Below are 15132 nucleotides of genomic sequence, written 5' to 3'. Positions count from 1 at the left end.
AACGAGACACACGTTTTGTATTTTTGACAGCCACAGAGCCAATGCCGTGCCAGTTGACTGACAGCTCTCAGCAGGTGTTCTCATGTGCGTCTGGTCCTGGTGCAAGCTGAGTCACACGTCTGTGAAAGTAAAATTATAAAATACAGTATTTTGTTTCCTTATACCTATCCTAGCCTATTATTTTATTGTGGCTTTGAAAATCGTGTTATGTTCATTATAATTAACTCTGAAGATAAAACTTCATTCAATCAACGTTAATATAATTTCGAAAGGTAAGTTCGTCCTTCATAATTTTATTGTATTTTATAGACGTGTTATTCGTTCAAATCTTGGTGCTTTACATATATCGTTTCGTTTACAAAGCGATTACTTGATTTCCTACTACTCATTTTAAAGTTTTAGTTTCGTATTTTCCTTATTATTTCTTTGTCACAACCATGTCACAACTTTCTTGTCACAACTTGTTGCCAATATTATGGTTGTATACATAGACCTTTTGATAACAAACTTCATAATAACTTGTTTAAACATGGTTTAAACAATATGTTTATTCTTTCATTTTCTGTCTTGACTTACAACACAATTTTAGAAATACATAAGATGAAAATGTCTATTTATGTCCAAATGAAGTCGGGCATTGAAATTCCAAAAATTGATCATCAAGAAAATTCATCATCTGGCAAGACTTAGATTTACAGCCTTATGTATGCGCCTTATCTTAAGGAGACACATGAGACATGTATAAAGATTGTTCTATCTTAATGGTACCAGCCTCAAGTTTTATAAATATGAGTTTCAAATTTTAAAGGATTTGTCATTAAGTGTTTGCATCAACCACATTAACAGACATATCAGCGTCAGGCAGCCGAAGTGTATAGAAATTCCCATGCAAGAAAAATTTAGAATGTAAAATTTAGTAACAAACCGTATGGTGCAACCAACCCACAACTATTACTGTTTAATATGTCATTTGTCTTATATATTTAGGTAAACCGACACAAAGATGAGCGATGCATGGCGCACAAAGGCAGATGTCCTGAAAGACCTGAGCGAGGTGAACGGCCGCCGGACAGGGATTGAACACTTGGACCAGCATGTTGTTGCCGGGGAGCGGCCACCGCCTATCCACCATGAAGCACCTGATGGTGAGTTGTAGAAATAGCAGCGAATGTTCTGGACTGGATACAGCAGTGCGAATGTAAGGGTACTGTTACACAGGCAATACAATTGCCAGAAATCTATATTCCATTGCCGCATTTGTTCACCACCAACTAACTATGGAGCAGACGCGGCAATGGTATGTAAATTGCTTGGAATTGTGTTGCCCGTGTAAGAGCACAGTAAAAGGAGTTCATGTAAAGGTTTAAGTATATAATAGGCTAGTTTCCTACAAGTCAAATCAGCTTCTTTTTATGAACTGTCAAAACGATTTGCTAATATGGAATTACTATGAAATACTGAGGAGTGAAGTCACGGTCAATTCATTTACTTTATATCTTTCTCTTTGACTTATTAAATAGAAAATATCTGGGCAACCGAGCTTCGCTCGGTTCTGTTTCGTATCCTTGACATGTGTCGCCATCTAGTTCAAAAATGAATAGTACCTACATCGAGCGAAAGAATTCTCAGCCTTAACAACACAACTACTCCACACGAGATGGCGCGCATTTTGCCACAAAAACTCAAATAGTGTATTTTCTATTCGTTTTAGCCTTGACCTGTGTCGCCATCTAGTGTTTGCAATAAATAGTACTTACATCGACCGAAAGAATTCTGTCTTAACAGTACAACTACTGCACACGAGATGGCGCGCGAAGAAAAACGCATGAAAACTCGAAAATTCGCGTTTTCCGGGACCTAAGGATAAGTTAGACCGATTTTTCACCCCCAAAAACCCCCACATAACAAATTTCTGCGAAATCGTTAGAGCGGTTTCCGAGATCGTCAGTGTAAATAAATATATATATAAATAAATAAATAAATAAATATACAAGAATTGCTCGTTTAAAAGTATAAGATTATGTTTAAAAATGACTACTGTCCATATTTTTCTTCTAATTATGTGGTGCTTTATTGCGTGCATTGCATAGAATATTTTATTTTAAGTATAGGAAACTAGCCTATTTCATGCTTTTGTTGTAACTTGGATTGTTACTATGTGTGTAGGTATTTATTACTTAACTGTTTATATTGGCCTTTTTTCTGACTTCTAAGGAAACTCAAAATTTGCATAGGTACTATCAGCTGCAAAAGTGCAGGGCGAATTTATTAATGAATTCATTCATAATTTCTCCATGCACTTTTGCAGCTGATAGTACATCATTTAGAATTTAGGTCAGGTGACATGGTGACAATGCAATGTTATGGTACCATCAAGGTGATCTGATCATGAAGACAGGAGATAGGCATAATGAATTTTGGGTTGAAACACAACTTAGCTATGTTTCCAATTTCTTGATCAGTATTAGTAAGAAAAATACTGAAAAGCTTGGATCATAAATTAAATGTTTGTTAAATAATGTAAATAATGATTACAAGTTTGGATTGAAAAGCTCTTTCTATTTCATGATGATGCAATATGCTCAGGCGAATGTGTTTACTTTATAATAAAATGTTTATATGTAGAAAAATATGACTAATGCTATGTTTATTTGCTCCGTTTGTCACTGTGGCACTGACCTACTAATGATAGTCATACTATACTATAATATGCAATCTTGAAAGTATTTCCGTCACCTCGAAATTTTCTATTTAATCAGCACAAAATCTCAATTATTATTTTCGAGATCTTAAACAAGACTTGACCTAGTATCCATTTTAATTTTGTATGTTACCAACTTATGTTTGTTGATTTGCAGGCTGCAAATACTGCAATCTATAAAGTAAGGAAACTCTGTCTTAATTTCAAGAAAAAAATTGTAAACAATATTTTTGTAGGTAAACAACTTTTTTCACTGTTTGTTTCTCAAATAAATAATAGTTATTTGTTTTACAAAAGGGCAAAGTTGTTGTTTAACCGCGCGTGTCAATATTGATACCCGAGCAAGCGAAAGATTCCACAATTCAATTTGTATGAAATTACTTTGCACTCTTGTGGATAAAATGCAATTATGCTATTTGTTTTCGAATAACATAGAGAGCATTTACCAGTTGGTGTGGTGAAAATTAAATTATTTCAACGTCTGTTGAAGCCTAAAGGGGAAAAGAGATTGCACTTGCAACAACCACTCAACCGGGTCACACCTTACCTAATTCGTCTGAGAAATCTGTACACACGTACAAAGAAGGCTCCGGTACAAAGGACCATTAAATTAGTGCCGCACTACGCATTTCAAGGTACAGTCGAGGTTTTAAACATAGACGCGGACAAAGTGCCAAAAATATGTATACACGACTATATTGCTTATTCGTTAAGGTTGTGGATATATATTTTTAACAATTTGTCCGTATATATATAATAATAACTTGACAGTACCATTCCAAACAAGGAAATGTTAATAGTGCTTTGTCGTTACAAGTATGTTTGTATAAGTTTCAATGGGTTAACCAACCGAGACAATGGTAGAAGGGCTTAAGAATAACCTCCTAGTTTTAACCAAGGGCGGATCTATTTAGCTTCGTACTCAGGACGGAGGGGGTCACTTGGGAGATGTGTCCATCCCAGGTCCAGTGACACTGTGAGTGTAGTGTTTGAACACTTTGAACTTTGAGCAGACCGACGGGTGAGAATGCGACCAGTGGTAATGGTAAAGATAAAAGCGAACGCATCCGACGCGCGCAAATGAGGGTAGAATGCGCGCTGTCTACACAACTTTGACATCCTGACATCCACCCACCATCTTCAGTTTTCCGTGATGTAACTGCGTCGTAATATCGGGAGCTCGGCAAAAATCAAAAAGGCAATCACGGTCTATATCCCGGTCAATATAAGTCTAATGATGAAACTAACCGTGCATCATTCAAAACTCTTAATGGCATACTTAATCTTGTTGGTGCATAATATTAGGTTTATTTAGATTAACATCTTCCAAATAACCGTTTCTGTGCGAATGAAGTGTGTCATCAAAGTTTTTTACGTGTGGCGTATGACACGCCAGGCGTGTCATTTTACTATGACAAAAGGTGGTCGCCGCCGCCGCCACAGCGTGAAGTTTTTGAAAATGGAATACGCAACGAATCGATTAAGCTAACCCATCTACTATTATTTAAATTGAAGGTAGGTACAGTAGATGTCCTATGAAGTTGAAAGCGGGTTATTGAGTTTAGTGGGTGGGTAAAAAAGACGGGCTGCCGACTCGGAGCGAGTCCAGTCAATTTGAAAGTTAACGGATGATTGTGAAGGAATTGTCTTACTGTGAATAATACGGCAGTGTTCAAGATAGTTTTATTTAAAGTGCCTTCCGGTACATAAGACATATACCAGTTTTAAGTGCAGGATCCGACTGTTTTAATTGGTAAATCCTGGCACCTACTCCGTTTTTTAGGGTTCCGTAGTCAACTAGGAACCCTTATAGTTTCGCCATGTTTGTCTGTCCGTCCGTCCGTAATCTGAGTAACCGTTAGCACTAGAAAGCCGAAAGATAACTAGGAAATAATTTTTTCATGTAATGGTTAAGAGGGCTTTCGTGTGAAAAACAGTGAAATCGCAACCGAGCGCTTGATCATACCGTGTGTGGTATCAAATTAAAGGACTTTGCGTTTAGTTTATAAATATATATCACATTATAGCACTTTTTCTACTTGGTCTAGCAAAATATGAGAAAATGTCCAAAAGTGGTAATAATTGTACCGGTGAAGGCTCGTTTTCAAAAAAATGTCAAAAAATAAATAATAGCAATTTATAATCACTAAGGCATACCGGCAATTTAAGTAAACGTTGCAGATTAATTAAGTACAAAAATTATTTCGATGTGATTTATATTTTCAAAGAAATTGTCACTTAATTTTAGGTAATTTCTGAAAAAAAAATGATTTCGTCTTAGCCTCGTTTACTCTTTTTTAAAACCTTATAATCAAAATGTAGTCTGAGAAGTTTGTAGTACAGGGTATACGAATTATAAATTTACCTGTTTTCGTAATCAAAATCGTCCAAATTTTACAAATAAGATCGGCTAATTCAGCTCTATACGTGAGTTTTTCTAAACGTGCATTAGAGAAAAAATCATAATTAATTTAGTGACTTGGTTTTCAAAAATCCAGTCTTATAAAAATCAAGATAATAAGATGCTCTAACTGAAATTTTAATTAAATAAATCTATTGGATAACGGAAAGTGTAGTATTTCACCGACTAAAACTATCAATTTTACATTATTTTGACGTTTTTTTGAAAGCAGCCTTAAAAAGAAAATAGTCAAATATGTTGTAGCTTTTGACTTATTTTCCAAAAAATCGCACGAAATTCTAATTCTAAAAAAAATGGAGTAATAGTGACCACCCACCGTGTAATTTAATTTAGATCACTTTATGCCTAAGTCTACGAATATATTGGTGTGTTGGTATTGGTAACATGTGCCCAGAGGTTTTTCCGAACGACTGTTAGAGCGTCCTTAAGCTTATTTGCTTAACATATTCACTAACATAACAGACGTTATCTTTAACCGCCCGCTGCTACGGCGAGTACCCGCCCAGCGGGTTGTCCGGCATCTGCGCAAGGTTCATGAGTTCCTACCAGGCGGGTTCTTCGTTTTGAAAGTGTTAAGTGACAATGTAATCTACATTGACATGTGTTTGTAAAGCTAAGTTTACACCTGCAAGTTTTGAAAGAGAGGTATATGCAAGAAAGAGATGCAGATATTTCCCACTCACTCTTACCCATAGTTGCGTCTCAAAACTTGCAGCAATAACTTGCAGGTGTAATGAATTTTTTTTTTTTTGTAAACTCAGCTTAAGATAGTTATTACTTACGAAAGCGATTTTACATTGATATAATTATTCCAGAGACCGAGATGAGCTACTTCTTTGGTCACGGGGCGTCCGGAGACAGCGGCGCGGAGCCCGACCTGGCCGGCATCTCGAACATGCTCAAAATGGTAAGGGACTATCTGTATTTTTAACCAAGAGTACCCCCTTATTGGTCATTAAGGTATATTTCTATAAATCAAGGATGATTTTTGTAGGGTTTTACAATCTTCATACTACGAATCGTACCTCGTTTTTAGCGCCACCTATTAAATACTATCATAACATAAGATTACGCGCGCGCGGTAGCGAACGGACGTGTCATACGTACTTGTCACATCAGTGTTGTGTGTTTACAATTATTTGTGATTATCTAATGGGCACCAAATGCGATGCCTGTAAGGACGTTATCTACGACATTTCATATATGGAGTGTGCTAGAGAGACATGCAAAAAAATTTATGATCTGAAATGTCTGTCGATGACGACAGAGCAATTTGAAGTGCTTACGCTGGAGTACAAGGAAAATTGGATTTGTCCGGAATGTGTGTGTACTATTCCCAAACAAGGAAATGCGGATACGCCAGTTCGAGCTTATCTTATGATGAACAAAACATTTACACCTTCGTCGGACGGTCGGTATGTAAACACGGAGCGCGGTAGCAAGCGACAAATTGCCGACAATAATGAGTCTGCGATTGACTATGAAAGGAAAGGGAAGGATTCCTGTATGGAATTATTATTATCGCGAATGGATGAAATGTGTAAACAGTATTCTGAGCTTCAAAACCGATTCGTTTCAACAGAAAATGAATTAAAAAAGTTGAGAAAAATAATGGAGGTAGTTCAAGAAAAAGCAAATAAAGTTGATATTTTAGAAAAACAAATGAACGTTCTTCTCGAAAATAATGAATTGTTGAAAAGAGGGCTTAATCTGAGCAGTTCTACACAAAATAAAGAGGAAAGGCATTTACCTACTATAAATTGCCCTTCATCATCACCATCGGCATGCTCGTCGGAAGTGATCGGCGATAACAAAGCAAAGGAAAACACACAGATGTCATCTTCATCTACGTCGAAATTATCATTTGTGGATGCAGCCAAGAAAAATAAGAATCATCAGAAAAATAATACAGATATACAGTGTGGGGCCACGAAATCCGCTCCCGCTACTTTACGTATCAGTAAGGAAGACCAGATTTCAAGCGTGTCTCAAGTTAACCCGAGAAACGAACAGGAGAAGGATACACAGGGCAAACAAAATGATAGTGAATGGATAAAGGTAAAGCACAGAAAAAGCAGATACCCTAATAGCGAAGTGAAACGAGGGGGAAGTACTGCCGTAAATGACATAAAAGGTATGGAAAAAAGAAGTATCTACATGTATGGCGATTGCAAAAGGATACGGAAGAAAACTGTTTAGAAAACTATGTGAAAAGCATTTGTGGAAATAACACACCGGTAAAAGTAGAAAAAATAAAACATGCAACGGAAAGGGATTATGCGTCCTTTATTATAGGAGTTCCGGAAAGCAAATACGACCTTTTATCTCAACAACAAAACTGGCCAGTAAACATTGAGTTCTGTGAATGGGTTTGGTTTCGCCGCCCCCAGAAATATCGAACCCAAGAATAAGTGTACTATTGAGATATACTATCAAAACGTCAGAGGCCTGAGAACAAAATTAGAGGAGTTTTCTATGGGACTGCAATCTTTAGACGCTGACATCATAGCTGTCACTGAAACGGGCTTAAACGAATCCATTTATGACGCGGAAATAATACCGCCTGGCTACAATATTGTAAGGTGCGATCGAGCGGACGGGCGCAAGCAGGGCGGCGCGTGTCTCGTGGCCACACAGCGGTTCGACCTGCGGCGAGTACCGGTTCCCGATAACGTTGACATTGACAAACATGTGTTCGAATTAGTAGGCACTACGGTTTATTTACGTAAAAAGTTTCTGTTTTTTTTATGTGTCGTGTACATACCACCTAACAGTAAGGATAATGAATACATGTTATTGTTTAGAATCATTGAACAATATTGTAGTAAGTATAGCGATGTGATAGTGATAGGTGATTTTAACTTACATTCATGCTCAAATGGAATATCTGCGTATTACGATTTTTTTGTGACACTTTGTGGATTCACTCAAAGTAATGAAATAAATAACTGTAACGGTCGTTGTTTAGATTTAATATTGAACAAAGTAGTGGAAGGGTCGGAGGTGCGAGTGCGCGCGGCGTCGGCGCCGCTCGTGCCGGTGGACGCGCACCACCCGCCGCTGGCGGTGCGCGTGCGCCCGCGCGCGCGGCTGGACGCCCGCGCCGCCCGCCCATGCGACAGTCAACCTGCTCCCGATATAGGAACACAGTGGAATTTCAACAAAGCCAATTTCCAGCTCTTATATTCAAAACTCGCTGCAATTGACTGGACACATTTGTACAGTTTAGACTTAAAAGAGAGTTTAATTTTATTTTATGATAATTTAAATTCTATAATAGAAGAGTGTGTTCCAAAAAAAAGACAAAACAGGGGACAATTAAATGGTATTTATCCTGAGTGGTATACGGGAGAAATAATTCGAAATATAAAAATTAAAGCTAACTTGCATAAAAAATATAAATCTAGTAAATTAACTGTAGATTACGAAGCGTTTACTCAGTGTAGGGCTAGATTAAAAAATATGATGAAACAAGCACATGAACGTTATAGAGACCGGGTACAGAACCATATGGCAACAGATCCTAAATCGTTTTGGAGTTATATGAAATCTAAAAAAAGTAATAGAGGTACGAATAAACTTTTAATTAATGGAGAACCTTTGTGCGACGATCAAGTAAGTAGTGAATTTGCTAGGTTTTTTCACTCCGTGTACAGGGTGGAGAAGCCGAAGTTGGAGGTAAGTGCCGCAGTACTGGCAGCGGGTACTGAGAACAGCGCAGCGCGGGTTCACGTGGACAGGCTAGACGTACATGACGTGAGGCGAGCGCTTCAACAACTGAAGCCAAAAAAATCTGCAGGCCCGGATGGTATTCCCCCGTACATATTTAAGGACTGTAGAATGGTGCTGGCTGAGCCGCTGTTACACATATTTAACCTATGTCTCAAGCTAGAAGTATTCCCAGAAGTCTGGAAAACCACTCGAGTGATACCGGTACCGAAGGGTGGATCAGGAGCTAAGTCAGAGGATTATAGACCAGTAGCGGTTCTTTCGACACCGGCGAAGGTATTTGAATCGGCTATTCACAAAAAGGTATATGAGCAGGTAAGCGCGCAGCTCGTGGATGCGCAACACGGGTTTCGTCCGATGCGGAGTACGGCCAGCAATCTACTCAGTCACGTAGCGCATATTACACCTATAGTGGATGGTGGCGGTCAAACCGATACCGCTTACTTTGACTTTAAAAAAGCTTTTGACCTAGTCGATAATGACGTATTGCTGTCGAAGTTGGCGGGCTTCGGTTTTACCCCACATTTATTAAATTTTTTTGCAGACTACATGAGGGACAGGAAGCAGTACGTAGATTATAAGGGTCACAGATCGGCACCTTATTTTACTAGATCGGGCGTGAGTCAGGGTAGCAATTTAGGGCCTCTTGAATTTCTACTAATGATAAACGACTTGCCTGGAGCAGTAAAAAACGCAAAGTGTTTATTGTTTGCGGATGACCTTAAGTTATCTCTAACGATACATAATGACGATGACTGTAAAGAATTGCAAGCTGATATCGATAGAGTCGTACAATGGAGCAAGAAAAATCTCTTACAGTTTAATAGCAAAAAATGTATCACTATCTCTTTCTCTCGGGCGCGTAATCCTATTCAAAATAATTACACAGTAGATGGAGATTCAATGACTAGAGTCACAGAAGTAAGGGATCTCGGAGTTAGCTTTAACACTGATCTAACGTTTCGAAATCACATTTCTAATATTTGTAAAAAAGCATTCAGGAATCTCGGTTTTGTATTAAGGATGGCTAATGGATTCACAAATATGAAGGCTATAACTTCTTTATATAATGCATTAGTTAGAAGCCAACTTGAATATAATGCGGAAATATGGGCTCCACATGAAGCAAAGTATATCTTTATGTTAGAGCGTATACAAAACAAGTTTATTAGGTATATTTATATGAGGCAATACGGCGTGTACCCGTTTTACCCGTTGATGTATCCGACACTGTTTATTTTAGGCATGGTCGGATACAATCAGCTGATAGTCAGAAGGGAGCTAACACTCATAACATATATATATAAGCTGCTGAGAGGGAAGATATACAATGCAGATATATTGGGGGCACTGGGTATTTGTGTTCCGCGGTCTTGTGCGGAGCGCCGCCTGCCCGGGGTGCTAGCCGTGCCGCACGGGCGCACCAAGCTGCTGCGGGAGGCGCCGCTGACGCGCTCCGTACGCACTCTCAACCTCATAGCCACTCAAATAGACCTGTTTTCCTGTACGATGAGTGAATTCACAAAGGTAGCGTTATGTACTCTTTGTTACAATAAAGAAATCCAGAATAGGTAAAATTAACATTGTATACGTTCGTATGTATAAGTTCTTTGTTTTTATAATGTAATTTGTTACTACAATATCGCATTGGGTTCATCCTGTAATGATATTTGTATGTGTGAAATAAATAAATAATAATGAAATAAATAAATAACTAAGTGTAGTGTTTGTAGGCATTATCGGTGGATAATGCCTACAAATACCTGTATTTTTTTCAAAATGTGTATTGATGTGATGTCATGATATTAAAATGAAGAAATTATGTCATTTGTTCTTATAAAAAATAAAAACACGCAAAAATATTTGGGTAAAATATGATTTTAGCCACTTCCAGTCTGCGAAACAGCGCCGTCTAGTTTTAAGCCTAAAAGGCTAATACATTTCAGGGGTACGCTTTTTTGTCAGTCCCCTATTAAATCGTCGTTGCTTTAAATACTCGTATTTTTTTGGGTTCCTATTTTTTTTTTGCTTTTACGTCACGATTTTAGTATGAACTTACCACGAGCGTGACGTTTTGGAAACTCGAATTTTGTGTGGAAAATTTTTTACACATTTTTTTATCGTCGGGATCGAATCAGCTCGTGACTCTTGAGAAGAACGAGCCCAAACACGTCCAGATCTGGTGAAATTCGATATTCGGGATTTAATTTGGAAAACGCCCATTTACTATGGCATTTTTGTGCACCCTTATTGTTTGTTAGTAATACTACTAATAAGTTGATGATGGTGTTAAATTATCTACAATTGTTCTAGGTGAGTGACTTGGACGACACCAGGGACAATAACGAGCCCCTGACACTCTTCAGAAGCAGAGAAACGGACGAAATTAGAATAAGCAAGCTAAACCCTAACGCCGGAGTGTATGTTCCTGGTACTGGCTTGAAATATAACAAAAATGCTCCAAAGCAATCTCCAAAGAAAAGTAATAAAACTAATAAGATAGCCAGTGAAAACAAAGATACATCTAACTCAGATCTTAATGGAACAAAACAAAATGGTTTACCAACGTTTAATAATATGTTTAAGAGCAAAAGTGTTAAAGATAAAGACAAAGAAAAAAACGATTCAACTTGCGAAGTAAAACATGAACCAAAAATCAATAATGTTAATATGTTTAAGAGTAAAAGTGGAAAAGTTGAACAAGCAACTGAATCAAATACAAATAATGTGCAAGAAAGTACAGAGAATAGGGATATAAATATACCGAAAGGAATTCCAAACGGTTTTCCAAAAACACAAATAGAAACTAAAGCGGAAGAATTAAAAGAGCTACAAGACAAACTTAAATCTACAATCATAGCATCTTCAACTGACAAATCTTTACAAACGAAACGACAGAAGAACGTAGCCATAGCGACTTTGCTCAAACTCGGTGTCGTTCCGGACAAACAACCAGTTCTAATCAAGCCAGATTATTTTAAGAAGTCTCTTAATGAAAAAGGACTAGATAATGAAGTAGTAAATGTAGTTAGTGAAGTAAAAGATTTGCCATCGACGTCTAGCAGTGAAACGAACGTGAATTACATAGAACAGGACTCGATATCGAAGGTGAATGGTTGGTTCAACAGTATGGAGTGTCCCAAGCCTAAACCGCAGTTGCAGGAGCCTTTGGCGTTGAAGGATAAGATTACGTTTAAGAAGAAGACGACTTCGAGCGTAAGTATTATTTAGAGATGTTGTCATTTTTGTACCAACACTTGAATCATAATTAGAGTTGTGCCGTTCTCGAGAAAACGTATGTATGTATGTATAAGCTTTTTTGTACATAAAGGAAACAAAAGAGACACAGTTACAGAGTCAGTAATATACAATGTAGGCGGACTTATACCTTAATGGGATCTCTTCCAGTCAACCTTTGAGGAAATGAGTAGAAGCGAATTAACGATGAGTAACCAATTTAAAAATGTACAAACACTAAAAGAATTAAATGCAAAACGTTCTCATTTTACTGTGGAAAAATGAAAACGGCGGAACGTTCTCGGGAACAGCATACCGTAATTCTAATGATAATTCGATTTGTTGATTTTCGGTTTGGGACAATCTCATGAGAGTTATTAGTCTCGGGGCCATGATTTCTCAGTTATCAATGTTCTCATCGAGAGGGAAATGATTCAGAAATCCTTTGAAACTACGCAGTAATAACAGTAATTTTAACAGATTAGATAAGGAATTGGTTCCCACAAAACAAATGCTGGCCGTTATTTGCGGTTTTTGACCGCATCATACTAGTAGAAATATTACCATAGAGATAACATTCTTTAACAAAATGGGAATAAAAAACTAGTCCGATAAGGCCGATAAAACTGTTGCTTTCTAAATTTACGCCTTTATCTAAACGTTGACTAGTAGATAATGCTTTATAGCAAGTCCTTATAGCACCTTTTGTTCGATATTTTCTTCATTTAAATATAATCATCTCTCCAGGTAACATCTCGCAACACAAGTACCCCAGAGCCGACCAAAGACCGAGAACTCAAGCCGTTCAAGCCATCGAACTACGCCAGCGAACTTCTCAAGAAATACGAGACCAACGCACAACGGGAGCAGCCCTTAATAGAAGACTTGGGGACCAGACTTGAAAGGCAATGTAAAGAAAGGGATGAAATCATTAGACAGAAGATGCTGGCTAGACAGAACGCTGGATAATGTTTAGGTAAGTTTTTTTTTTAAATAGATTCAAAAAAATATTCTCAATAGGCACTATAGGCAGGCAGAAGGTGAGAAAATCTTATCAGTACTATGACAACAAACTTCTGAAGAATTATGAATCCAACGCCCGACGCTAGCAGCCCTTAATAGAAGAGCCTGGGACAAAGCTTGAAAGTAGGGATGTACCGACTAGTCGGGAAAGCCGACTATCCGGCCACATTTGTAGTCGGCGATTAGTCGGCGACTAATCGGCAAAACAGGCCAATTAGTCGGCACTTTATAAGTCATAGAAAAATAGTACAAAAATAAATTAACAGCTGATATAATTGTATTATGTACCGTTTCGTTATACCTTGGTTAGTCAGAACCTCAGAAGCACAAATATCTGTGATCATCAAAAAAATTAATGTCCTGGCTACCGGGTGCCATAGGCAGGATCACTAACCTACCCACTAAGCCAAACCGGTTGTTAAAAATGGAAAATGTATAAATATTCTCATAGACCTTTGAAAAATTGACTTATAAAAAAAATTTAAAGCGCGAACGAAGGGCCGAAAATGTAATTCTAAATTTTTGATGAATTTAGTCGAAAATTATGCTCCGGCCGACTAATCGGCCACCCAAGCGCCGATTAGTCGGTACTGTCGGTAGTCGGCCTAGTCGGCCAAATCAATAGTCGGTACATCCCTACTTGAAAGGCAATGTAAAGAAAGAGACGAAATCATTATCATTAGACAGAAGATGCGGGCTATACAGGACGCCGGGTAATGTTTAGGTATGTTTTAAACACATAGAAAAAACAATCTCAATTAGCAGATAACAGGTGAAACATCTCGCTTACGACCACCAGAATCTTAAAACTAAAGGGCCAAAATTTGTTCCAATATTGATTTCATTTTACTTCATTAAACTTGTAGGTAGTTACGTGAAATCGTTCCAATGCCATCCACATGAAATTGTCAATGTTTTAATGTTTGTATGAAAATCAAAAGTCATTAATTTCAATGACAATTTCATATGGATTGGAACATTTTTGCGTACCTACTACGTCCAATTATCCTTTAGAGATATACAAAATTAATAGTTATTTGTTATACAAGGGGGCAAAGTTGTATTTTAACGCCGAGTGTGGAATTGAAAAACGAGCAAGTGAAAGGAGTCTATAGGTTGAACCACGAGCGAAGCGAGTGGTTCGAGAATAGAATTCTGAACTTGGCGAGTTTTTCAACACACGAGAAGTAAAATACATTTGCACCCGTGTGTAACACAAAACTTTTCCCCTCATTATAGCGAGGAAAATACAACGCAAAAAATGCGTTTACCACTGCTTCCAGTAATTCCACAGGTGGTTAATCATCTTCATCACTAAATACACCCACTTTTATCAGTTTTAAAGCAGAAAATTTGACTATATTCAAGGTCAAATTACTTTATCCACTAGTGGATAAAATACGTTTTTACCCGCTGGTATTAAAGGACAAAACACGTGTTTCCGAGCTAGTGAGGGGAAAATTTTTTAAAAAGCCCCCGACCGCGACATTTCATGAAACATGGCTAAGAACACTCCCGACTAACTCAGCTTTCAGACAAAAAGAACTAAATCTAAATCGGTTCATCCGTTCGGGAGCTACGATGCCACATACAGACACACACACACAGACAGACACGTCAAACTTATAACACCCCGTCGTTTTTGCGTCGGGGGTAAAAATTGGATTTTAAAATTCAAATATCCCTCATCGACCAAATTAATTATTGATTACATTTTTGATGTCTGTTTCTAGGTACGGAGCGAAAGAATTTTGGGCATAAACACGACGAAATCGAAAAATATGGATTACTTATAGGTAATACAAAGTAGCATAATTTTATTTTAATATTTTAACAATACTTTTGTATTTGATTTTTTTTATTTTCTATTTATTTCAAAAAGTATTTTACCAAAACTTAAAATGTAATAATTCGTACATTTGAATATACATTTTGCAATTTTTCTTGACACAATGTTATTATTATTTTATGCTACGATTTTTTACAATGGACTGAGATAATGCAATGTTTTTTTTAATTT

General features: G+C 37.5%; 1 protein-coding gene across 3 annotated transcripts; it reads left to right on the top strand.

Moving 5' to 3' along the window:
* Positions 1–39: 39 nt before the first annotated feature.
* LOC125233201 lies at positions 40–15132 on the top strand. 3 transcript variants are annotated; one of them, XM_048139105.1, is made up of 6 exons: positions 40–127; positions 988–1145; positions 5939–6030; positions 11166–12068; positions 12837–13065; positions 14846–15132. In XM_048139105.1, exons 2-5 carry the CDS (start codon positions 1004–1006, stop codon positions 13056–13058), a joined length of 1359 nt encoding a protein of 452 aa, XP_047995062.1. In that variant the 5' UTR covers positions 40–127; positions 988–1003; the 3' UTR covers positions 13059–13065; positions 14846–15132. The 3 variants fall into 3 exon arrangements, with proteins under 3 accessions (XP_047995062.1, XP_047995061.1, XP_047995063.1); XM_048139104.1 differs by having other exon boundaries at positions 64–272; XM_048139106.1 differs by lacking the exons at positions 40–127; positions 988–1145 and adding an exon at positions 3965–4216.

This window comes from Leguminivora glycinivorella, chromosome 14 (genome assembly GCF_023078275.1).
Source record: "Leguminivora glycinivorella isolate SPB_JAAS2020 chromosome 14, LegGlyc_1.1, whole genome shotgun sequence".
Taxonomy (NCBI): Eukaryota; Metazoa; Arthropoda; class Insecta; order Lepidoptera; family Tortricidae; genus Leguminivora; species Leguminivora glycinivorella.
Note: the sequence above shows the minus strand (reverse complement) of the source record. Positions and strands in the feature narration are given on the sequence as shown.